The following is a 27,982-nucleotide window of genomic DNA, read 5'->3' on the forward strand; positions in this document are numbered from 1 at the left end:
ATTAGGCAGCTCCTACTGTAGCAATATTGCACCTACAGAACCATATGAATTCTGAAAATACAATATAAATTACACCATGCTTTCTAGTATTCACTCGCTACTCATATTTGCAAAGTATATAATCCATTATTTCCCTATTAAACAACTTTCTTCAATCACTTTGTCCTTCCTTCTCAAAACAAATCCATCTCTCCCAGAAGCCTGTCGTGCAAAAGGGGAATGACAGCTGAGCTTCCTAGGTGCTTTTAGGGAAGCAGACTGTATTTAAGGACTGATGGTGTCAAGATGAATGTGTATAATACCTAAAGTGAAAAGCAAACAACAATGTTAGCTGCCAGGTGTGAGCAGGTATGAAATTCATGTGTCACTGAGCAGGAATGAGTAAGGAGAATGTCTGCCAGGCTTCCATGCAGTCCATTCCTACCAATTTCCCTTCCAACCAAGGGGAATTCAGAATAAGTTCAATTATCTGTTGAAATTACTCTGAATTTCAACAGACCAAGTACAACAATTTCCATTATTGAAACTCAGCTTTTCACAGACAGGAATAACTGTGATTTGAACTAGGATGGTGCCAGGTCTGTGTGGACTGCATGAGGCTGGACACTGTTAGGTACATCTACAGCATTCCGAGGAAGCAGGGAGGTAAAAGGAACATGTTGCTTAGCATAGAGAATTGAGAAGTCCCAACATTCTTCCAACATCCTTTTATGTAAAAGATTATATCCACAGTTCATCTATAGAAACAGTCATGTCATTTTACTCACCTAATCCATAACATATGCACCATAAGTATTTGCAAGAAACAGTCCTAGACTGTAATCACTGAGTTCTGATTCAAATAAAGCAATCTTTAATGTCTATATTATACCATATAAACCATATTTGTATGCTAATTAACGATGAAGGGGAGTATCAAATCAATAAAAAATTCAATAAATCTTGGTATATAATTCTATAGATTATAATAGATAATATAGAATTCTGTACTAATACAAATTTAAAAGGAACAAAGCTAATTTTTTTACATGTCACCACTTTCTTGTCTATATCCCTCTCTATGTTACATACACAGACTGGGCAAAGCTGTTCTCATTGGTCTTTTTGCTTCTTGAAGGCTACTGATACTTAATGGAATGGTTATATAAACTTCAATAGGAAAAACAGTAAAAAAGAATGGTGTCCAAAAGCTCAAGGATGTAAGCACTTGTATCAGTGACAGTATTATTAAAGAGAAAGAAAGAAAATAGAAAAGATGCTAACAGTCCTGATTTTTGAGTCATCCTGTTTTTACCTAGTAATTTAAAAAACAGAACTACCTTCTTGCCTCAGATTTGGGACATCAAAGCTCTAATGCATATGCAAAATGGAGAACAATTTCCTAATCCAGTAACCAGAGACACCAGAGATGATTTATGATCCCTTTTTCACCATGATTACTTAATTTCTAATGCATAAATACCTCTTGAAGTCAAGATTATTTCAACCTACGTTAATACCTGAATGAAAGACATGAGGCGGCTTCCTCACTTGCTTTCAAGCTTATGAATTTCTGTTTTGCACAGAGGCATAGTTTCACAGACAAGAGTATGTGCCCTCATTTTGAAGGACACACCATGGTTCTGACTAGGAAAATTTCTGATGAAACTGTGCAGAAAGACAATAAAGGAGACATTGCTTCTTGCTTATCTGGGGTTCATCACAACAGAGGCCAGGGTTTTCTTTTTTGTGCAGGATTTAGACCCACGACCATTTCTTAAACACACTTAGAACATATTCCAAACAAAATGCTTTGGGGAACTTAAAGGGTGCAAAGATTTATTTCTTCATCAGCTTTGGATAAAGAGATGACACTGACCTACTGTTCTAAATAAAAATGGTGGCAGGTCTGTGCAGAGGCAACAAACTCAATTTTGTGTTCAGAGTAAGTGTTACTGGCAAAAGCTTAGATGCCTAGGACTTGGGACAGGTAGTTCATTAGACAGTGGGTTTACATGCTTTTCATAACTTTGAGTGGGATGTGTGTAGGTTCTTTAAGGGGTTAGTGGTAGCGCTGAGCACAGAGTTCAGATCTCACAGATCTTTAATTAATGATCTAGCAGTTTACCACTAGCTTTCGAGGATAGTGTTTAAGTAAGCACATGAACATTAATTTAACTATTCTGTAAATTTTAGGGGAAAAAGTCATATGTAAAAAGCCATATATAATGTTCTCCAGTAATACAGGACATGTACATCCCACGACTGAAATGATACTCTCTTCTGAAAGACTTCATTATCTACAAATGCAATTCACCTCTGTTTTCCTTTGCTTTCCACTTTTCCATGTTCAAACCTATTATATTCCAGAACAGAATCCTAATGTGCACCACTGCTCCTGTATAGCCTTTTATTTCAATCAATGCATGACCAACAGCAATGTGAATATGCAAAACTGAATTCAACCGGGGTTTTTAAATGTATTCAGCAACAATGCTTTCCAGCATTTTTCACAATCTCTTGTAGAGTAAATGTGGCACCAAGTCATCCATATTTGTAACAAGACTAATGGAAGTCCCAAAGTCATGAGTAAAATCCAACCAGCACATCTCCTCACTTCCCAGTCCCATATTTTCCTGCAGATCTGTAGGTTACGGACGGTCGGATGGTCGGTGACGGTGACGAGAGATCTCTATAGTCTGATCTTGGGACACATGGGGTTTATTGTAAAGGGCGTGGGTATAGGGGCACTGCTCAGAGCTGCCAGACTCAGCTCTGAGCAGGCCCAAGAGAGCCAGAGAGTAAGCGGGTGAGAGAGAGAGAGAGAGAGTGTAAGAGCAAGAGTGGAAGTAAGAGCAAGAATGGAAGTGGAAGTGTCTGAAGTCCTGGTTACAATACAATAAATCATCTTCTGTACTGAATATTCTAATTGTCACTAACCAATCTAATACAAGATACAAATCCTATAGCATTTACATACAGCCTATAAGAGTTCTTATATTACCATAGAGTGTTACATCTTAACTTCTAAAAACTACTCTTTGGACCCCTTCTGCTGAGCTAGTAGGGTCTGCTCTGACCCTTGGACCTGCTTGCAATCAAAGGGTATTGTCCAATCAAGAGGGGATTACCTTCAGTCAGCCATACCATTGTTTTCCAGTTGTTCAGTAACTAAGACTTGGTATTTCAAAAGTGGCTTTCATTTCGATGTTGCCTGTAGTTTTCATATTCCCAAAATCTTTTGTCAGGCAATCATATTTATAAGGCTTTCCTGTTTCATCTTCCCCAACACAGATCATCTTTCTTAGTACACTGTTTCAGCATTCGGGGACTGACAACTCACTCTAAATAAGCTGTCAAGCTTAATTGAACTACTCTGCAAAAAATACAATCTTTCATAAAGAAAATGCTTCAAAAGCATAAAAGAAAGCAAGGTATCTGTCTCTCTAGGGGTTTTTGTCTTTTTTTTTTTTTTAACCATTGTTGAAATTATCTAAAATGGTCACCCAGTGAAGCAAAATCATCACAAACAATTTCTTACAATTTGGAAAGGTATAGAGGGCAGTTTACCTGCAATTGTCAACATTACTTCTTCCCACAGCGTTAGAGAAGCTGAAAGGTCCGACATTATTGATTTCTGTGACTTTTATACAGCCAGTGAAATTGTAGACAGGTCCAGAAATCTACAAAGGAAAAAATGCACACAGTTCTTTTGCTTGTCATTGTGATCAATTTTAAAAATAATTAAGATACTATAAAAATATTTGTAGGATTATTTTACCTACTCCTGAAAAACCCTCCTTGTCTCCATTTTTCCTCTAATGCAATTCTACTAAAAAAAAAAGAATATGAAAAGAAATCACAGCAAGGTAAACAGTACTGACTTAAAAATAAAGAATAAATTTAAAAACAGAGTTCGGAACATGCAGAGAGCACTACGGGTATTGTGAAACACCAGTGAAAATTGTGTTTCACTAACTTAGAGAACACTTTAATCAGGTTTTTTTTTTTTTTTCATGGAGGAATACAGGCCATGCAGAATGGTAAACAGGGAAGATTTGAAATTTGTAAGTTTACTATTTCCCTGCTCAAAAGATTTCTAGTATCATTAATCATATTTCAAAGATGCCTAATGACCTACTAAAAATGGGAATCATTGCAGGGGCACTGAAAATACAGAAAACAGTAAGTTGTTATGCACTGCCAAGGACCTGTTTCTAACACTAAACATGAAGTCAAGTTTAGATAGTTGCAGAAAGAAAAGTAAAAATATCTTCAGGAACAATTTGCTGAAAGCATAATAGAAAGCATTAAATGCTTTTTAAAGCCCAATGGGAGCATTAAGCCTGCCAGAAAGGCTTTAGGGCTAATAGACCATCTAAGTATAAAGGGAATGTTCAAAGAGACAAGGCTCTAGCAGGAAATGTAAATGACTCAAATCAAAATTTAATGAAGAGTAGTTCTGGAAGGTTCTCATGACAGAACCTCTTTTTAGTTGGGGTACATCAGAGATCTGTCTCAAATTGAATTATTACTAGAAAATGTTAAAAATACCTAAAAAAGTGAACAGTGGCAAAAAAAGAGAAAGATCAAATAGTGTCTGCCTGGGATTCCTATGGGAAGTTACTGTGGTCATCACTTAAGATGGCATCCAAAACATGGGAATGGTAGATATGGATTTTTTGGGAGAGGGGAGGAAGGCTTGGTTTTTTGCTTTGTATGATTTTGAAAATGGGAACAAGACTAGGGCATGCAAGGACACATCTCAAACTACAGATCACTAAGTCCCAATTCCATTCAAGACAAATGATTATGAATTACACTGAAGAACAGAATTAACAAATATGTAAATGAACTTAATGTACAGGGGAATAGTCGAGATGGTTTCTGAAAAGGGAAATTGTAACTCACAGGAGGAACCCTATGTGAAAAACGATGCCTTGGCACATAGCCTTTGATTTCCAAAGGATTTCAATAAGTTTCTGTGTTGAAAGACTAAAGTAACTCAGTCCCCCTGGGATAATAAGGAACGCCTTCAATAAATTAGGAGAATGGTTAAAACAGAAGCAGAAAAATTGTAAATAAGTGGTGAGGTTTCTCAATATAGAGAGCCCCTAGAAATTCTCTCTGCAAATGTGTATTAAGGTCTGTGGTCTTCAACATATTTAAGTGGCTCAACATTTTCTGCACTACTCAGGATAGCAAAACCAAAATCCTGAGAATAGGATTTCACAACATATACGCACAATATGCAAAAATATCACAATATGCAAAATTATAAGGTATGTAAGGGCGACGATACATATGAGAGTTTCTGAACAGAGTGACTCTATAGACCAGGAATCTTCAGTCAGGAAAACTCACTGTCAATGAGAGACAGAACAGAGCAGTGTGCAGATGAACAAAGAGTTTTCACAGTTTCTCAAAATACAGGATCAAAAGGACATGAATGACATAAATCAGTGCGAAGATGAAAGCAAGGTAAAGGGTTTGCTTTTCATACAACTCAAAATTAAGTTGTGGAACTCTGCCATAGCATGTTGTGGATGGTACAAGTGTAAATGGGGTTCAAAGTCAACCATATTAAAGGCAAAGAAGAGCTGTCTCCCTCCCAGCAGACAGATAGGCTGCACAAGTACAATACAGTTGAAGCAAGGAGAATGGCTTTTCTCTGCACTGCTCAACCACTCTGGAACATAACACACCATGCCATGCCATATGCTATAAACAGAATGAACTGGCCTTCCAACACATGGGAGGGCTCAAAGACTTCACTAACAGTTCATTGTTTATTTCCTTAGCAGCTAAGGCTTACAGGAAGTTAAGACTTTAAAAGAGATATTATTACACAGCAACAACGTGGAAAGTCGTGTACCGTCTATAAGGTGGCATTTAAAGCGAACAAAATTCAAGTGTGGCAAAGGGAAGATGGTTTCTCTTTGGAACAAACACAGAGGATTACAATGAAGCTTCCTGGAACTCAAAAAGAAACAAAAAACTCATTCAAGTACTGGATGTGAATGCTCTCCTCCAAGTTAACTTTGTTGATATGCCACAAGGGCTGGCAGAGGTTATTGATGTGGATTACAGACAATAGAACACTCTTTCTCTTCCTCCTTTGCCAGCCACTCTGGCACGGAAATAAGCGTGATGGACCGCCAAGCATTGCAATCAGCAGTCTGCTTTTGCTGCCATCTTCATAACAAAATATACCAGGTAATCTTTGAAGATGTGTTGCCCTACTAAACTTCAAATTTTAATTTTTATAAGAGATGCTTGTTATTTTTTTTCTCTGCCTTTTATAAATAGTAAATAAAATAATTTTCAAATTAACAGGATGCAGGATCTGTTGCAAATTTATTATGAACACAGACAGAAATGGCTACAGGATTCTGAGCTGGAAACTACACAGGACCTGTAACATTGTCTCCTCAGAAATGAACAATTGAAAAATGTTTTAATATTCTCTGTATAAATCAACTTGTTAAAGCTCTTCTGCTTTTTTCTCCCTGAGCCTCTTATGATTTTCTCAGTCATGCCATGCATGTGTTTCAACAAAAGCCCTCTTTCTTGGGATTGTAAAAATGAACAAACAAAAAAGAAAACAAAAGAAATCAATAAATGCAAAGGTCATATACAATAAGATTTTATGATAGCTACTGTGCCAAGTTAAGTTCATCCAAGACTCTGGTATAGGGAAAATTCACTATGTCAACCTATGATCCATTTTGCAGACTGAAGAGCACATTAGTCACTTGGTTTGGAAATCAACATTTATCTGCATATTTCTCCAAACACTATAACATTGAATATTTTAACAACATGGTTTCCTTCCCCTCACTACTGGCGGGCCTCCTAATAATTTCTCTTACATTGTTATGTGCCTATTTTGAAGGTAATGCATTCCTCTAAAGCAATCTTAATTATTATTTTTTAAAATTATAACCACATTATAAACATTTTAGTTAAAAAATTACTTGCATTTGTTCTGCTACGCTATCTATAAAAAAAATAATATCTTAGAGATATAAAGGAATAAGAGCTATCGATATATACAATCAAAAGTAAGCAGCTTTTATTCTGCTGTTTTAAAGAAAAGATCCTTTTTGTGTTTAGCAGAATATTAAAATGTAGACTTCACATGTAGTTGAGTTCCCTTCCATTTACAAAAATACATTAATATGCTGACAAGTTGTAACACTTAAATTGCCTGAAAATGTCAGAGCCAGAGCAACATCAGAAATTTAGTTTAATAAAATTCACTATTCACAATCTATTCAGATATGTTTGACATATAGTAACCATGCTCTTTAAACGCCCTTTATACTTGACAAAAATGAGTACAGATACTTACCTTGTAGGAAAAGTTCACACATTTATGCCGAATCATTTATTAACATCCCTTACTGACTAGCCCAAATTAAGCTGCTGTTAGATAGAATTAACCTAGAATGAGTTCCTAATGAAATGAACTTACATGCTGTCAATTCACAACAGATTCATAAATAATATAATGAGGTTTTGGCTTATGATCTGAGCATTTATTTAAAAATATGATTAACTGGAAAGAAAAAAATCATAGCACAATCTTTCCTCATTTGTCTCCACTCAAGATAAATTTTATATATCTTAAAAATTCTCACTATAGATATTACAGTGTACCAGAATACACTCTTTAGTAGTCTTTCACATCTTTGTGACTCCTGAAATATGTCTGATTTTGTAGTCTGATTAGTAGAATTCTCTTCAATAGACTGCAAAACTTTTCAAATGCAGCATTTCAAACTTAAATAAAATAATTACGGTGCACAGTTTTAAATACTCTAATAAAATTTTAACTGGTGTTTACTAAAACCATGGTGGACCATTTGGAAATTAATAACGCAAAAAACCCCTCAACTTAGATAACAGCTTCTTTACTCCAGTTTTGTTTTCTGCTAGTGATTAGAATCATATGAAACAATCATAATGAACTCTGAAATTAAGTAAGCCATAATCTCAGCTCTATATTCTCTTCAAATTAGCCATACAAATTTGGCTAACATCTCAGTTTTAACATGCTTGAAGCCTACTGCAACTGAATTTCAATATCAAGCCCACTAAAAAACTTTCTGAAATCCAAAACTAACATTTTAAAAAACCAATACAAAGCCACACCTAAATTCCATGGGTTGTGGTGGTGATGCTTCCCCCTAAAGAAGAATTTGTTCTTTAAAAATGTCATTTTACAACCTATTTTCCTCTCTTAGATACTGAATTACATGCAGCACAAATTAGAACTACACAGACGATCAAATTAGCAGCAAGGCAATGAGAATGGGCTTAATCCAACAGGACATTATTCCATCTTTATATTTTACTTATTGAACACTGAAACTTGCCTGCATTCAAGGCAATATGCTATATATGAGATATGTACTTTCTTCAAGCCCAAAAGTTTTCAAGGCTTTGTTAAAAATCGACATTAGTGACTCAGACATCATATTGCCAAAAAATGTTATACTTTTGTTCTTGTTGATTTAAATTTTTTTAAAATCAATTAATAAAAATTAAACCTTATTCATTTTAACTCTGGTAGTTCAAGCAAAATGGACAAGGTTAGTCTGGTTATTTTGTATAACTACTAATGAGAGAGAAATGCACCTCCCTTTGAGAAGTCCTGCTGAAGTAGACAGTGGCAGGGGAGTGTGTGTCTGTGATGTACCTATGCTGTTCATAAACACTTTCTAATATTTACTTTTAATAAAACTTTCCGTACTCAGTTGAAATTTTAAATCACAAGCATTTTTATTGTTAGATAATGGAGTATGAGCCAAAGAGATTAATGACATTTCAAAATGTGTAAGAAAATGAAAAGTAGTATTAGCTCTCAAACAAAAGTAATAAAAGAAAACACTTAAATATGGGAGAAGGAATATTGCTTCAGCTTCTGTCCTGGTACTAGTATAGAAATGGGAAGGCAAAATGGGAATATATACTGGTAAAATTGCCTACATGCTGACATATAAATAAATTGGGTGAAACACCAAGGAACTGAAATTTTTTCCATCCTGACTCATACTGACTATGAAATGAAATACCGTATAAACCTATACATAACACCAAAAGCTCGTTCAATGAATATTTTAAGGTAATAGAAGATTTTACACTGACACTGTGATTCTGAGCCAAATATCCCAAAATAATTTTGATTATGTTATAGTAACATAACTAAAAAGGGGTTCAAGAGGTGAGTAAAATCCAGGGATTTTTTTCATCTAACTACCTACACTGTATTTTAAAAGAATTTACTGTTATTACCCTGAATCTGCTTTTACTGTATCTGCCATGGATATTGAATCCTATTATTAGACTTTCATGAAACAAGAATGGTAAAGCATAATAATACAGGCAGAAGAGAGGGAGAAAATAAATCCCCCAAACTGCCCAGGGTGGTACAGGTTTACATTTCTGCTATTCAGTTCTCATTTGTTCTAGCCACTCAAATCAGTGCTTGTAAAAGTTGCAACCCTGATGGTTTTGCTATGGGAAACCAGCAAGCCAATAGTTCTTCCAGCCTCCTGTGCTGTAGTGCACGTAACTGAGACTATCCTCTCACATTGGATCTGAACTGGCAAACCCCCTCCTGCATTGTTGTGCTCCACAGTGGAAACCAGATAGGTCATCTGCCTGGTCCCAGACTGGGGGGAACCAGTTCACGGTATAACAGACATTCACATTCCTCGTGCATCATTTCTTTGTCTAAATTGACTGGCAGTCTAAAACCTGAGCATGAGTGCTCCACTGTCAGTTTTCCATGATTCTGGCAGTTCTAGCTCAGCATGGTTCATTAAACCACAAAGGATTAATTAAAATCAGTAAGTCTGAAAGATTCAAGAGTACTGAGAAATTCCCTTACCATTTTTATGAAAGTTCATCCTTGGCCACAATCCTTACTTTTTAAACTTGCTCTTGGCTTGCACTTAAACAAGTGCACTGTTGCATTTCAGAACGGATGTGAAGACTCTGATGTGAGGAAGGACCTCCCTAAGCTTTATGGCTAGCAATGTCTGCTCCTTTTCTAAACAATTTCAGTGTTTATACTTATGAACATAATGAATGATTCACTTACTGCATTTGCTATTGCAATTCTTAATAAGTTCAACAACTGTAATTTATCTTTTTCAATTCTCTGTGTTTAATGTGGTACAATACCTTGCCCCTGAGAAAGATGGAAAATATATTGGCCTGAAAGGACTAGAAAATGTAGAGTGAAATTTGGAAAATGGACTTACCTGTCTTGTACAGTGCAGACTCTATCAACTGTGGAAATCAGCTCATCTCCCCGCACTTCACTTTTTCAGAGTGACACTGAAGTTACACGTTGAACACCATGCTAACACATTACAGTATTACAGCACTTAGAGAAGGGTGTTCAGAGTCCATCACCATGAACTAGTTTTCAGTCCAAGTCAGTCAACTTCTGTAGTTCTGGTTCTTGTCCAATCCATAACCAATCACTCAAATCTACAAACATTTAACCCAACAGATGTTTGAATCAAGCATATGTGTTTATATGCTGATGGATTTGATGATTCTCATGTGTCACTTTCAAGTCAGGATAGTCTATATCTAAAGTAAGATTCAGTGTGAAACATGTCTTAGTGAATTACAGATGCTGAGTTACAAAAAAGGGAAGAGTTCCAGCAAGAAGTTGTACATCTGTCTGAATTAGAAGAGATAATGCCTTATCTAAAACAAAGACCTCCATATAAAAGGGTGTCTTCAGAATGAAAAAAATGCCCATAAAAATGAAAATTTTCTGATACAATAGGCTTTTCTTTAATGAACATATATGGTATATGGTATTCAAATGGGCCTAATTTTGCCAGACTCCTAAGAAAACTGAAAATTCTCTTCTGAAGAACGGAGAGAGGAGAAAAATTTCTTCATAGATTTTCATGATCTGTGCTTTTCTTATATCATGCCCGTACACCTTCTAGAAACATATGCAACTGGTTTGTCTGGTTTTTTTTACATTTTAAATATGGTTTTTTTCCTTATAGTGCAATTTCTTAAGACAAGAGGTGTTTCAAGGTAACAGAATATTCCTCACGCACTAGGTAAGGCATATGTCAGCTGGCTCATTATGCCTTTCCGCAAATGCCTTCACTTCCCCAAAATACTCCAGAGAATCCAAGGAGGCATATATCAGGACCAGGTGAGAAGTAGTGGTTTGCGGTGTTAGGAACATGGTAACGAGGAGTGCTGCCTGACACATAAAAAGGTTTTTAGGAGCATGTGGGCATTCTAAGGTTGCCAAGATGTTAGTCACATGTACTTATGTGATCAAAGGTGTATCTACAGTAGACAGATCACATAAAAATGTTAACCATGATATGACAAGAAGGTGATGAATCCAAAGACTTCCAAAATGCATTTGATTATCATACTATAGTAAAACAACATGAACTGTTGTGTTCTAAACCAAATAAACTCTACCAATAACAAAAAATTTAAAATTTTGGTTAAATTTTAGTGAAACAACTGACAGGTTACTACTCCTTTTTTGTCTGCTCTGTCTTTCAGTTAGTTGTTAGTGCCCCTGTGACAAATGTAGTAGAACATGAAAGTTCATCTATAATTCATCATAATAACATAGATTTAGATTAATGGCAGTTTAACTTGGCACAACTGAGAAGTGGACATATAACCTGGTTTTTTATCTCTTTTGAGGAAACAAAAACTTTTAGCAAAGGAGTGAGGCAAGCTGTTGAATTTGGTTACCTTATTCTTTGGTTTAGCTTGAATTTCCATTTTGAGACATGCAGTTCTGAGAGACTTATGACAATATGTGTTTCCCCAGAGCTTTGAACTGTATTACCTACTCATTGCCAAAGATTGATGTTGATTTTTGTGGAGCACTTCCTTTTGGTCTACCTCTAAATTTTATTTTCCCCACCTTGACTTGTATACTATTCATAAACTTGTCAAAGGACACACCTAATCCTGAAAGTCTCATACTTGCCCTGAGTTTCATGCTATTAGACTCCTTGCCTAAAGCATTTACAAATTTTATTTGGAATTGATAGTCCCCAGGAAAACCAGAGTAAACAAAAAGATAAGATTCACATGAAACTACATTATGCAGTATATGATCTAGAGGAGAAATCAAACCATGTTCTAAAAACTGGAAGTTCAAAGTAATCTTCACTTATAAAAAGGAAAACACATATTAAAATAATTAAACATTCATGGCAGATTCTAAACTGCTCCTTTACTTGCTTCCATCCCTCAGATCCTGAAAGTGAGTTCCCTCCTCTCCCTCCATAACATTGCTTTAAGTGTCAATGCTCACCTGTTCTGTTCTTCTCAAGATGAAATCTTACCTCTTTCATTTTTATTATCAACATACCTCAGGCTGTAATGCAGGACAAACACCACAAGGTCAGCCACTTTCCCTTTTCAGAGATTTTAATGCATTTGTATTCCTTTCCAAGCATATTCTTTCTTGTTGAAAAAAAATTTCCAAAAGTCAAAAAAAGTCAACACTATTAAAAGCCCTTTGAATGAGGTTAAAAAAAAAAAAACATGTAATATGCATCCTACTAAGATAAAATAATTTATTTTTCTATTCACTCTTCACAGAGATTACAACTGTCATTAATAACAGTATGAAGAGCTGATACTCAGAGGATTCTGAACCCTCCCTTCCACTATTCTGCAGCCATTGAAGCTTCTACAGCCACATCAAAGTACATCTGACCATGTGAATTAATTCAGGTTTCTTCTCCTACAATTCTCTTAGAAACAGAAATATTAGACGAGGGTAAAGAACCATCTTCACCAGACACTGAACCTGTATCCTATATCTCCAGTAGCAACCAGTACAGTGTGCTAGGAAAAAGAACAGTAACAGATCTCAGCATGGTTGAAGTTTGAAGGGACCTCTGGAGGTCACCTTGTCCAATTCCTCCACTGAAGTAGTGTCACCTAGAGCCAATTGCTCAGGATCAAGTCCAGACAACTTTTGAATATCTCCATGAATGGAGACTGCCATACAATCAGAGCAACTTGTGCCAGTGCTCAGGCACCCTCACAGCGGAAAAGTTCTGATATTCAGATGACACCTCCTGTGTTTCATCTTGAGGCCTTTGCCTCTTGTTCTGTCACTTGGCACAGCTGAAAAGAGCCTGTCTCTTCCCTTTTTGCATCCTTTCTTCAAATATTTGTAGAATACTGGTGAATTTTCCTCCTGAGCTTTCTCCAGTCTGAACAGTCCTGGCTCTCTCAGCCTTTCCGAACAGGAGAGATGTTCCAGTTCCTTAATCAACTTTGTGGCCATGTACACAGTAGCTCCATGTCTTTTTTGTATTGAGGAGCCCAGAACTGGACACAGCACTTCAAATGTGGCCTCACCAGTGCTGAGCACAGGATACAGATCACCTCCCTCAACATGCCAGCAGTGCTTCTCCTAATGCAGCTCAGGATACCCTTAGCCTCCTCTGCTGCAAGGGCGCGTTGCTGGCCCCTGTTCATCTTGCTGTCCACCAGGATCTCCTGGTTCTTTACTCTAAGGAATCTATAAACTCTTTCCTGTAAAACTGTAGAAATCACAGGATGCCTGATGATCTCAGGCATTTCTTCATTCATGTTAGTAGTTGGCTATTGGAATTTCACCAGCCATAATGAATAAACTTTCTTATACAAATACACACATACATGCACATGTGCATGCTCACACACACAGGCACACAGAGGTTTGCATTCATGCACTTATCTATGCAGTTAACCAGGAATCTCTTTTAACTAAACATCTGGCTAATCCAAATTCCTCTCCTCCAATCCCATTAAAGGATTCAAAAGTATTCTGCTATATGGCCATACAAGATGGACAATAGGATTGTAGAATGGACAAACAATTTTCATTTTCACAAACTGATTGTAAGACAGTATCAGTAGCATTATTTTTCAGATCTTTCTTACCTATGAGCTCACAAATGCCAAACAATATAGGCTATGTCAATAGTAAAGATATTCCTATTATTTCAGGTTTACATTGGCATTTTATCTTATATTTAATTTGTGCTATTTTTAAAAACATTTTATGAATGTAATTGGTTTTAATTTTTTCTCTCTTATTTTATTTTCATAGTATTCAGTCTGTGCTGTAAACAATTGTCTGTAAAGCAGCATTCTGTAACTTAGTACAAGAATCTCTATAATGAGACATGACACAATCATATATTGCTTTTTTCTGCTACTATGATACACAGAGAAAACAACTTGCTGTAGTTGTTTATATGGTTCTCAGAAATTTGTAATTGCAAACACAGTAAAAGTAAGTAAAATCCAGGCAAACAGAGAGTTTTAAACCACAAAACAGGGTGACAGGCACCAACAGAGTAACTCATCTTTACCCTTTTTGCTTTCAAAAAAATTACAATTAATACTAATAAAATTGGCATTGATACTAATAAAATTGGAAATTAAAGATTTTGTGCTAATGTTCCCCACAATTCCATTTCATTAAATGATTCCTCCTCCTCATCTATTCTTTCATTTCTAAATCTCATTTCATTTAGATGAAAGAGCACTAAATAATAGTTGCATTTCCAATGTAGAACAGATGCCAGTTCCTTTGTTCCTCTTTTTTTATGCTGCACACTAAAAATCACAAATTTACAAACAACGTGATCATCATGTTCCTCTCTTAATAATGACTCTTTATATTACAGCAGCTTAGTCAGCCTCTAACTTCAGAGCACAGTGCATTCCCTGCTGTCTTGGCAAATGTGTTGTTTGACCACTTTTCAGGCTCAGATGTTCCCTGCATGCCCAATAGGTACATTCAGATACTTAGTTTAGAGTGAAGCCATTAAGCAAACAGCACTGAAAGGCTTATTTGCCAAGGATCAGTAATGGCCTCCATTTACTATAGTTTTCTATAAAATCTGCCTCTGCTACATTGTTTGCTATTGGGAAAAGGAATGAAATAACACAGCAAAATGTCAAAGCTGTCAGGAAACACAAAGTCAATTTATTGTTACTGAAATAATGGAAACTTCTATGTAGAAGATCAATGAGAATGGAAGATCCTGTACTAAGAATGAATGCAGAGAAAGATTGTTGATATTATTAGAGAAGTAGGTTCTAGGCAAAATCACATAACTGTGAGCCTAACTTCGCATGCATAATAGGAAACCAAATGCTTTTGAATTTGGTAGTCTCTATTCCTCAACAACACGTTTGATATCTTTTTATTCTCAAATACACAGCCTAAAAAAAAAGCCCAACAAACCTTACACTGTAGATTGATAAATGTCAAGGACACTACAGAAACACTAATCACCTAGATTAACTCTGGAAAGAGCAAACGGGAATCACCATAATTTGAACAGAGTCTAGACAAACAGAACTACAACTTCAGTGATGGCTTTCTTTTTTGGAAGGAAAAAATCACGAAATTAGAGATCAGATAAAGAACTGAAAACATCAAAGATAGAAGGTGTGAAATTTTCTTAATTAAAATGGCAGGAATGTCTAGCAATCACCTGCTAGAAGAGGGTACTGGGAATAATGAATACACAGAAATCCACACTCAAAGAAACAGCAAAGAATATAATATATGCTGGAAGTAGAAAGCATAAAGATGAAAAAACTTGCCAGAAACTCAAACTGAGCTGGACCTTACACAAGTTTCAAACACATGGAGAAAAGAAGAGTGACAGACTACAAGTGAGAAACAGGACCAAGTTACAAATACTGCAGCTGCCACTAAAACCCTTTGTCTTATTAACACTGGAAAAACAGTGTTAAAACTTCTAGGGTTTTCCTAGACAGTCATGTATCTTAATAGGCTGCACAGTTAATTTGCTTCTATTTTAAAATAACATTATGCTCCCTTAAGCATAAAATTTACACTGGTAGAAAGATAAAATATGATTTATTTCCATAATGAGCCAAAGAGTGGGTTCTGATTAAAAAAAATAAAAAGTTTCTAGGTAACAACCCAGATGGAAGACCATAGGTATAGCAGGGAAGTAGCAGACTGCAGCTTAAGCAGAGAAATTGAAATGACTCTTAGGAGAACAAAGCACAGAATCTGGGCTCAGAGATAATGAAGAAGGAAGCAGGACCAAACAAGATGCAAATTCACTAAATTTCACAAAGGCAGTGAGAGACTAAAAACCTGCCTGTAAGATCATGGTGGGAGGGCAAGGGTTGTGTCTAGCCATTTTTCTTCTACTTTGTCTGACTTCATACTAAGCTTTTATTATTAAGAGGTTAAATGTTCTATTTTCTAGTGTTTTTCTACCAAAACCTGAGATGTTACTTATTTTGAAGACTTTTGGTCTTCTTTGGTTAAAGAAAACCATGCAGATTATCATGCCCAGATAACTTCCTGCAATCTAGGTCAGATCAAGAGTCTACCAGCTGTGAGGGTATTTATGCGTCCTTTTGTTAAGGTTCCATGAGAAAACCCCAGATTTCAACATCCATTTCACTCAAAGATTAGGAGAGGTATATAACTTCATATGACTATTTTCAGATAAAATACATAAAGAAAACTTTCTGCTAGCTGTCCTAGTATTTCTTTATAAAGAGATTGCTAGTTCCTTGTGGAAAGAATGGTTCTTATCAGCTGGTCAAGCAGGCGTCTCACTTCTGGAAATACCTTTAGCACACCGAAAAGTCTGCTGCAGGCCTACAAATTATCAATGACAAGTAACAGAATTATAAAAGTGTCCTGGGTTGCAGTGTATCCTATTGCCATCCTCATGAGCTGATCATTGAGATCAGGTGGGGCAGTGTTTCCTTGCCTCCTCCCCCCAGACTATCTTGCTGTTAATGGCCCATCATTGTCCTGCCACATGACTCAGAGATAACTCCCTCCAGACTATCTTCTCTTAATGAGCCTAATTAACACTTGGCCTCATGACTCATTACCCCATTGTGAGATGCTCCACCCAGAGGGAGGAACCAAGCATCCCATCGTGGATATAATGTGGGACTGAACACCAGAGACAACCCTTCTCCACTGGATTTCCAGAGGACAGGAGCTACACAGCCACCATTGGACCTTCTGAAGAAGAGCAGACCCTTTTTTTTTCTACAGGATCACTGCTTCAGAGGACTGCAGCCACCATTCTACAAGACTGCTACCACCACCCTGCCTAACAGGGACTCAGGTTGTATTTTGACTCTGTCAGTTTGAACCAGTGTTTTCTTTTAGTCTTTTTTCCCTTTTCTTTAATTTTCCCCATTAAATTGTTATTCTGACTTGGTGCCCCCCCACTGGTTTGTTTTCAAACCAGCACAAAAAGAAAACACTATATATGATTCTTTGTGAGCACATGATACAAATTAGCCACAGAGCTCCCTCTGAGGTGACAGTGCAGTTGAGGGAATGTAGTGGGTAGAGTCCAGCTGGCAGATAAAATCCCTCCACTCTCTTGCTCCCACCCCCTCATCAGTAGAGAGAATAAGGGAATATGTGAGCAAACTTGTGGGTTGACATTAATCATATCTATATTAGCAACATTTCTTGGTTCACCAGTCTAAAACACAGCACCATACAAGCTGCTGTGAGGAAAATTAGCTGCATCCCAGCCAGACCCAGTAGGGAGAATCAATACACATTGACACCTTGCATTTATCATACAATATTTCTCAGATACATTATAACAGTAGTTGATGCAATGCTTACAGCAAGTCAGTGTGTGGAAACACAATTGCCACTAAAGGTGTTGTTGAGGTATGTGAAGTCATACAAACACTAATGAAAATGGTGACAGAGGTAAGAAATAAAACCCAAAAGTTACTGTACCAGAATACTGTAAAAACACAGCTGTGAGAGCAAAGATTTTTTTATTGTCAACAATTCAGGAGGCACTACATGGTTATGGAAAATTAAATAGACTACCTTAGTTTACCTCATAGCAACATGGACGTTTTTGGTTACTGAGTTTGTATTTATCAGAAATGGCAACAATTTGCTCCACTTGCCATCCAAAGCACAGAAGTTTAATCGGTAAAAGTAATTTTCAGCGGGATTTAGCAGCAAATTGTCTTCTTTTTTTCTGAAGAGAAACTCATGGATTTGCATTTTAATAGGATGAAGTTATACACCCAAAACTTCATGTTTGTGGCATAAACCTCTCTGCTGCTGAAAATACTTTGAGAAAAATCACACATACATAAAATAGGAACAGATGAATATTCAGATCATTTTTTATCTATTAAAATGTGAAAAGAATTTTGCATAACATGCTTTTTTCTCATGTAGATTGAGTTTTGTGTTTAGATTGCTACAGTTGATGGCTCAAAATTTACCTTTATCAAACAAAACCAAGTTAATAGACGAGTAAATTGATAGTTAAAGGAGATCAGCTCTTGATTTTAGCTTTGGGTTGAGAGGAATGCATAAAGAAACTCAAGGCAATATTTGTGCAGACTCAACAATTGCACAAAGAACCAGTCCACAAGAGATGAATCTACAGTTACCAAATACAGAAGGAAAGAGCAGGAGACAAATCTAGGGAACTACTGGTTGAAAGGGTCATTTGGGTAATTGCATGAATTGTTTGACTAGTACATATGTGCTGTCAAATATATCTCTGCCTTGTCAAATATCTGGTTTCTCCTGAAGTGGAAAGGGTCCTGCCTAAACTACATGGAAGTAATTGCTCTTGCACAATCCCCCATTCGGTTTATACCATCAGGTGTATCACCTCAAGAACTACAAAGGAAGATTAGAGGCCATGACCTGGTACACGCTGGTACATGGTCAGCACATTACCTTTTCCAGGGGATAAACCCTAGCTCTTCTTTGTTCTTCTTCATTGCCTATAGGGAGTTGTCTTGGTTTGAAAGACAGGTGTCTGCCAAGGAAGGCAGGAGTCTCCGTTGGAACGGAAGGAAAAAAATTGCAACCCCCTTCCCTCTGAATTATTATAATTTTGAAATTAAGGGGCTTTCAGGCAAAGATATGAGGAACAGGAATAACAGTTCTTTACTATTATATAGCTATATGTGTATAACCAGTCAAACAAACAGCAATAACTATGGCAGTAACAGCAATCACAAACCCAGTGCCAGCCTTCTCGGCTGCCAGGCCCTTTCCCCTCGGGTGCAGTTCCGCTCGCAGCCGGCAGGGGCGCTGGCGGCTCCCGGTGAGCAGGGCAGGTGCGATGGTTCCCCCGCGGCTGCAGGGGGCGCTCCGGAGCGAGCTCGGGGAATACGCGGCACCGGTGCCCTGGGATCCCGGGAAGGGATGGGACAAAGGAGCTTCACAAACCCCTGGGCAGCCGATCCCGGTGTCCGGCCAGACCCTCAGGAACAGCAGGCTGGAACAGCGGGGATGAGCACCAATCCCGGGTGGCAGATGAGATGTATCCAAACTCAGGAGCTGCGGTGGGAACCCCCCAGAGGTCTCTGCAGGCAGGGTGTGACAGGGCTACAGAGTAGCGAAGGCTCGAAGCAATGGCAGGGGCAGGGTGCCCGCAGCCCGGCTCTCAGCGGGGCAGGGAAGGCAGGCTTGGGATCCCGGGGTCTCTCCAGTAGAAGGAAGGCAGCCGAAGAAGCAGCCCCTCTCTCTGTGTCCAAACGCCAGAAACTGACTGCCCACAAACCCAGGTGAAAGAGATGCACCCCTCTCTCTGTGGCCAGGTCCTTTGTTTTTCTTATGCACCCAGTAATTTGTCCCCCTGGCCACATGTTTGGGGAAAATTCCTTTAAGAGAAAAAGAAAACAGGAGGAGAACTGTCTCGGTTTTGAAAGACAGGTGTCTGCTAAGGAAGGCAGAGGCCCCCCTTGAAGTGGCAGATATAACCCCTTTTCTCTCCAAGTTATTATATTTTGAAATCAAGAGCCTTTAGGCGAAGATGTGGGAAATAGGAATAACAGTTCTTTACTATATATATATATATATATGTCTATAACCAGTCAAACAAAACAACAACAACTATGGCAGTAACAGCAATCACAAACCCAGTGCCAGCCTTCTCGGCTGTCGGGCCCTTTCCCCTTGGGTGCAGTTCCGCTCGCAGCCGGCAGGGGCGCTGGCGGCTCCCGGTGAGCAGGGCAGGTGCGATGGTTCCCCCGCGGCTGCAGGGGGCGCTCCGGAGCGAGCTCGGGGAGCACGCGGCACCGGTGCCCTGGGATCCCGGGAAGGATGGAACAAAGGCTTCACAAACCCCTGGGCAGCCGATCCCGGACTCTCAGGAACAGCAGGCTGGAAACGGCAGGGACGAACGCAAATCCCGGGTGGCAGACGAGATGTATCCAGATGGGAGAACCCCACGGAGGCCCAGGCAGGCAGGGCGAGCACGGCTACAACACAGCGAAAGATCGAAGCAGCAGCAGAGCAGGGCAGCCACAGCTCGGTCTCCAGCAGGGCAGGGAAAGCGGCTTTTGGGGTCCCGGCGTTGCTTCCAGCAGGAAGAAAGAACGGCCAAAAAGAAAGAAGCAGCAGCTCCTTTCTCTGCAGCTTCTCTCTCCAGACGCTCAGAGCGAACTGACCCCACACCCAGGTGTAGACAAAGGAGTAGCCAGGTCCGCCCCACTCCCCTTTTGTCTTTCTTAAGTACAGCTATCTGTCCCCTAGCAACATGCATATGGGAGAAAATTCCTTTAACAGAAAAAAAACCAGACTAAACTAAAACCCCAACAAGAACTAAAACCCCAACAGGAGTGTAGTGGCCACTATTCATGACTCTTAGATATAATTCTACCTTGAAAAAGAGAGTGAAAGGAGGGGGTAAACCAGACTGATAAGCCATACAAATTTTATGTGTGAAACCTTTTTTTTAGGAAGAAAGTGTGCCTGTATACATTTTCAGTCCAAGTAGATAGTCTGCCATCAAGCTTGTTAGAGAAGATCCCAGAGTACACTTATTCAATGGATGATTACAGCCTTTCCTCCCAGCCTTTGGGACTCTGCTTGGAAACAGTGCAATGTTCAAGTCAGTGTCTGGAAAGAGCTCAAAGTGTTTAGATGACAGACATCTGGGATGCAAGCATTGAAGAGCATTGTTGCATTAATTCACTTCAACGTAGTTTAAGCTTTGCTGGAATGGACTGATACCAAACACATACTCTAAGGGCTCATGAAAGTTGTCTGCTAACTGCTCAAGCCTTACTTCTCACTTACCATCTTCACAGATGATGCCATCTGTTGAGATCCGTTTCTTCCAGAAAAACAGAAATTATTTTTTTTTGTCATTTGTACAGCATGAAGTCATAAACCCATAGCTACAACTCTCAAAGGAATATACATTTTAAATTGCATCAGCTTTTAAAATATCAATGTGAAGGCATAGATCCATCAAACACTACAGATCCTGTGTAGCAGGCTGCTTGAATGTGCTGTCCATCCCATAATGCTGCCTGCTGCCAATTTCAAGATAACAATCACTTTATAAAAAGAGCTTCCAGAGTGGACCATGAATAATAGGCAAGATAAAGTGAAGTACCTGATAAGCTACCTGAGAAGGTGATATGCACATACACACCGCCACATTTTCAGGTAAATCAGGAAATTTGGGAACATGAGAAACGATTGGATAAAAAAGACTGAACATGCTCAGCAGAAGGAATCATCCCACATGTCTATAACTGTCCTGGATTTTGCACACTGAATATGAAGAAGAAACAATTGGTTAATGCAACTAAGGGAATCACAGCTGTCAAAGACTGAAAGCATCACAAAGACACTGAAAATTTTATCCCAGGACAACTCCCATAGCCGCACACACACCAAGATAAGGTATCAGGGAGATGTCTTGCAAAAATGAGCTGTAGCTGTTGTCAGGATCCTGTGGTAACATGCAGGAACTGTGGACTAATTAAGTGTCAACATCAACCACAAACTGCAGTCCTTAACATCTAGTCAACCTGGCAGCTATAGGAAAACAAAAATCCTCACAGATGATAGACAAAATCTGATCTTGCAGGCCTGCCAATATTGTTCAAAGACAAATGATCACCTGGAGTTGAACTTGCAAATTCATAAAAGCAACTTGCATGGAAGTTCAAAACAATGACATCCCTTTCTACATTGTTCTTCAAAAGAAGGAAATAGAACCATAGAACAATAGAACAGAACCATATCTTTGCATATCATCAAATCATACCTTTGCATACCACCAAAAGAGCATCTTGTTTCTGGTAAAATTAGGGTACTTTTGCATAGGGTAGTTGTGAGGGCTGATGAAGAAAAGGCCTGGAGTGATATGATAGGAAGGCATCAAAAAACCGAAAGAACTGTTGCAGCTCTTTCAGTCTTTTCTGATATGAGAGGTGTTTCAAGCCCTTGATGATCTTTGTGGCCCTCTATTGGAGATGCTCCAGTAAGCCCAGATGTTTCTTGTACTGGACAGGTACAGAACTGGTCACATTAATTCAGATACAACCTCACCAGTACTGAATAGAGAGGATGAATCCCCACCCATGTGCAGTGAGGGTGAATAACTGGCTCATAGACAGCTTGCTTCCCACCAGAAATCCAAGGTTCTCCTTTTCCAAGCTGTACTCCAGTCAGCTGACACCACAATGTACTTGCACATGGGATTATTATTCCTCAATTGCAGGACTTTGCAATACCCCTTTTTGAACTTCATGAGATTTCTGTCAGCCCATTTCTACAGTCTATTGAAGTCCCTCTGGATGGCAGCAAAACACTGTGGAGAATTAGCCACTTTCCAGTTTTGAATCAATCTAGGAACTTGCTGAGGGTGCATTCTGTTCCATCATCCAGGTCACTGTTGAAGAAGTTGAACAGTATTGGACCCGCTAGTAAATTCTGGGGCACCTTACTAGTTACTGGCCTCCAACCAGACTTTGTATCACTGATCATAACACTTCAGGCCTGGTCATTCAGACTTTTTTTAATCCACTTCACTGTGAACTTCTATATACACCTGTACTTTGCCAGTTTTTCTATGATAATGTCATAGGTGACAGTGTCAAAAACTTTACTGAAGTCATGGTAAACAGCATCTACTGCTCTCCCTTATCCACCAAGCTGGTTACCTAATTGCAGAGGCTGTGTGGCTTGTCAAGTATGATTTCCTCTTTTAAATCCCTGTTGATGACTTCCCGTTACTTTCTTGGCCTCCATGTGTTTGGGAATTGTTTCCAGGAGGCTTTTTTGCATCACCTTCCCAGTGGCTGAGGTGAGGTTGTCTAACCTATAGTTTCACAGATCTTCCTTTTTGCCCTTCTCAAAGATGGTGATATTTGTTCTCTTCCAGTCTTCAGGAACCTCTCCTAATTGCCATGACCGTTCAAAGATAATTAACAGTGACCTCACAGTGGCATCAGATAGTTTTCTCAGCAGTCCTGGGTGCAACCCACCAAACCCCCGAGACTTACATATGACCAGTGTGTTTAAGGGATCCCTAACCTAGTCCTTCTCACAGAATCACAGAATTAACTAGGTTGGAAAAGACTTTTGAGATCATCAAGTCCAACCTATGACCTAACACCACCTTATCAACTAAACCACGGCATTAAGTGCCACATCCAGTCTTTTTTTAAGCACCCCAGGGACAGTGATTCCACCAGTGGTAAGTATTTCTTGCTCCAAAGTTTTCCTCTGCTCTTAGGGACCTGGGATTCCTGAAGGCTGGTCTTATGGTGTCCTGGTTTTGGCTAGAACAGGGTTGATTTTTGCAATAGCTGGGAGGGGGCATGGCCAGGACCCTAATGTTATTCCATACGATCTCACATCATTGCCAGGGGAGAGGGAAAGGGACTCTCTTTCACTTCCCAGGAGAAGGGTGTTCCTTCCAGTCGTAAAAGCTCGTGGGGCAGAGTGGTCCGGCATTTGTTTATTGTTGAGCATTTCAGCTCAGCACAGTGTGAAATGGTAGCAGACATTCTTGTGTTTTTCAGGTTGACTAAGAGGAGAGAAAGAGCTTGAACAAACTCCCTAGAGGCACTGGAATAGAAAAAACTTCTGGTATCACACAGGAATACATGATTTGCACTTTTCATCAAAGAGATTTTTTTACAGTATATCTATTCATCTGAGCATGCCCACCAGTTGCCTTTAAAAATTGAATTATATCAAACTATTTTCCTTTCAATTTATCTTTTGATTCCCAAAGCCTTCCTTCCCTCTAGAGGAAATATTAGTCTAAAAGAAAAGGAAATATTTCTTCCATACTAAACAGAAATCTGAATTCAAATCTCTTATTAGATTCTCCAAATTCAGAGTTTGTTTACATCCCTCTACCCCATATGTTTTTTTAGAAAAGATCTCAAAAGAACAAGACAGAGAAATTTTCAGTGATGCCTTGGTGTTAGTCTTTTAACTTGCTGAGGATGCTGTCTGGTTAGCTTCAAGCATTTAGTACACACAAGTCTGAGTTCAGCCACTGAAATTATGAAACAATTAAAATGCTTTTGAGAAAAATACTTCTGTAGAGCCAGATTCTGAGGGGATTCAGTGAGAAAGTGGCACAACCATCACCATTTAAGATCAGCAAAAGACTGCTTTTTTCTTTTCTTTCAGACTCAGAATCTTCTGGAGTTTGATTTCCCCATGCACACAGAGCTCTGGTTATTTTTAGCTGCATAAAAGAGCTTCTAGAGAACACAGTTAAAGCCATGCATATCAAGAATTTAATGTAAACAAGAAACAGGAATAATCTATTTGGCTCAGCATCCTGATTCTGCTGAGAGTTTTGGAGTGCAAACTCATTGCTTTTAATGTTCTGATTCAGTGTGGCTGCTTTTAGCCAAGGCCTGTTGCACAGATGGCCCTGGGCCATGAACTTCTTAAAGTTCACTGGCTTCTTTTCTGCAAGAATACAGTGCAGCTAAATTATCACTAGGTCGGGTGATCTGTAGCTCTGCAATAAGGATAATGATCTTGGTATTTTATCATTATCTAATGAGAGTGAATTACATTTTTAATCTTGTTTATAGTAATCAGTTTATATTGTGGACCGCTGATATATATGTGGAATGCAAATGCTTATTTTTTAATGTAGAGATGTTGACATTAATAAGATTCTTTCACTTTTGTGAAGCACAGCCTTGTCAAAATGATTCAATTTATATAATCTTAAGTGTCCCCTTTAATTTGATGCAGAAGATAATCAGTGAGAAAAAACCTTGATTTCTCACCAGCAATACTTTCTGGTCTGCGTACTTAACACAGTGAAGATATTTCTTGCTTTCTCATTTGAAGTTATTTTGTTATGGTTTCAGGAGACTTTATTTAAAAGTTTAATAGACATTCTATTGATATAATGTCAGTATTTGCATTACTAATATTACTATTTTTATAATATTAAATACATGCATATGTACATACACGCATTTGTGAAATTATAACTTCTCTAAACTAACTCTAGTGAAATTTAAAATAGAAGCAGTAAAAATATCACAGAATACCGCTGAAGAAATACACATTTTCACAATCAATAAGTCTGAAATTATAAACTTCAAAAATACTTCTCTAAATATCTTCCTAATAAAATATGAGGTGCAACCTGTAACTAACAAAATCATGCAAATTAACATAACTTTTCAATATAGACTTATCAAGAAGCATTCAGGAAATAGTATTGAAAATCTTTATACTCATTTTATGTCTCCCATTCTACATTTTTAATATTATAAATTTGAAATTTATTAGACATACTAAAAACATTTATTGTATATTTTGATTATTTGTCTAGGTTTAGATTTTACTACAACTAGCAAAATTCAAGATTTCTGTGATCTGTATAAGCTGTTCTTGTTTGGGTTTTTTTCTTAAAGGATCACACAGTACTAACAATTATCTTCAGCAAGAATTCAAACTTGTTTCAAGTAGATAAATCAGTAATGAATTATCCAAAACACATACATGAACATACTCCGATATAAGAAAAAGAATTAACAAATCAATAATATGACTATAAGCATACTGATTAATCCAATCAGAAAAAACCAAACAAAATGTGTCACTCTCCATTATAATGCTCCTTGTGCCTACCTCTTTCCTCTAAGTTACTATCTCAAATGCTGCAGTGTCCAAGATAATCATCTGCAGCCTTTTCAACACAGATTGACTTAAAAAGAATAACACAAGACAGCAATACACTGTTACAGGAACGTTTTAGCTTTTCCTTGATGATATCACTTCTCTGTATTGTCTAACCTTGAAGACCTAACAAGAACATGTTCTTAGATAGTAAGGGCTACTGACACACTACTGACAAAGAATCCTACAGGGCAACACTGGATACTTTCAGCAAAATATATGAAGTCTCATACGTATTTCTTTTTCAATCGATGGATTAGGCAAGACTGTCTATTATATAGAAAGACATAATTACAGTACATTGAAATTAGATTAAAACTGGTTTGCTGATGTAATTCCATTACAGTTTTCTCTTTACCTGGAAAAACCTTTTTAAAAAAATCAAAAATTCACATTCAAAATATAAGTGACAGAACTAAATAGGTTGCAAAAATTGTAATATGAACATTTGTGTAAGCACAACTCTCTTCCTGCCAAACCACTAAACCATTATTTATTTTCAAAAGAAAAGTAACTGCCTATGGAAAAACACCTGAATTCTAAAAAGGAAAGAAAGTAGTAAAACAATAAGAATATGATAAGCATCTTCATGGTAGAAATATAAACACTAGGATACTATGATGGAAGAGCAAAAATCATGTAAGGCATAGGCTACCCCAGAAAAAGGCAATATAAAAAAAGTAGTCAAATAAATATATACAAACTGGCACAAATATTTTTGCACTAAAATTTCATGCAGAAAGAAAAATATTATATTTGAGCTATAATATATATCACCAAGGTGATGATAGCATTTGTTAAATCCTAAAGCAGGTTAGAAGGTGTAAGGCAGAAAAGATGGCAATAACAGAGTTTAATTACTCCCAAGCAGTCTGGTAAGAAATCATGACAAAATATGCTGAAGGGACTACATTTGTAGATACTGTAAATAATGGTTTCTTGGAACCATTAGAGAAACTACAAGAGATACAACTCTTGGTTTTACATTAAGCTAGGCAAAGAATATGCTTCAATATTTCAATATATAATTATTAAAAAACCCCCAAAACATTAAAAACACTGACTATAATATACTCAAATTCAGCATTCTCCTGGGAGCAAATCACACCTAAAAAATCCCCCAGAAGGTTTAACTGCATCAGAACAAGGCTAGCAAGGATAAAAACAATTGGAAAGCTCAATGGGAAAAATGCTTGCATGTTACAGAAGAACACTCCCACAGAGTTCCATAACTACATATGATCAAGTAGGAAAAAGTCAAGCATAACTTTAAAAAAAATAACAAATAAAAAAAGAGAGATTGACTGTCAAAGCAGCAGAATAAAGAAGATGGTTAATCAACATTTTTCAGGCCAAACTATGGGTGAAGATTTAAAAGTAATATCTTGTAAATTAAATCTACTATTATGCATATTTAAAAATGTTCTGGGATATATTTTATTTTAGGCTGAAAAAAGTGCTTAAGCCATAAAATCCATAGAACATCCCAGGTTGGAAGGAATCTCACAAGATCATCTGGTCCAACCTTTCATGTAAAAGGGAATTTAGATGAGATTATCTAGCACCCTGTCCAATCCCATATTGAGAACCTCCAGTGAAAGGGACTCTACCATTTCCCTGGGAAGATTCTTCTATGCTCATCAAAACTTTCTATTATGTGAAAACTAGGAAGTCTGGAATTGTGCAAAAATGTTATATAGATTTTTAATTAAATCATGTTGTAACAATACAGAGGAAAGTGGCAAATACAATACTGGCATTTCAAAAGGGACAATGAAAGGCCAAAATGATTGAGGCAAACTAAAGCCCAGCAAATCTATATTCAGAAGAAAATTCCAGAATGTTGTAATAAGGAATGTAAGTAGCAAAAACATGGGACAATATGACATAAAGAATCTAAAATTTTGTTTAAGGAAGTTATGCTTCCCTAATTATTAGTATCCCTTGAACACTTCAATGGTCCTCTATAAGAGGGTCACCCAA

General features: G+C 37.8%; 1 protein-coding gene across 1 annotated transcript in view; it reads right to left on the minus strand.

The window, feature by feature from the left end:
• EYS (eyes shut homolog) overlaps positions 1-27,982 on the minus strand; it is an 854,603-nt gene that overhangs the window by 222,671 nt on the left and 603,950 nt on the right. Inside the window, exon 36 of the mRNA XM_042016808.1 lies at positions 3,550-3,662. Within this exon, the coding sequence (XP_041872742.1) occupies positions 3,550-3,662 (113 nt within the window). The remainder of the gene's footprint in view (positions 1-3,549; positions 3,663-27,982) is intronic.

Source organism: Corvus kubaryi, unplaced genomic scaffold, assembly GCF_017639235.1.
Source record: "Corvus kubaryi isolate FWS band 111438036 unplaced genomic scaffold, C.kubaryi_AGA036_p1.0 split3-73, whole genome shotgun sequence".
In the NCBI taxonomy this organism is placed as follows: Eukaryota; Metazoa; Chordata; class Aves; order Passeriformes; family Corvidae; genus Corvus; species Corvus kubaryi.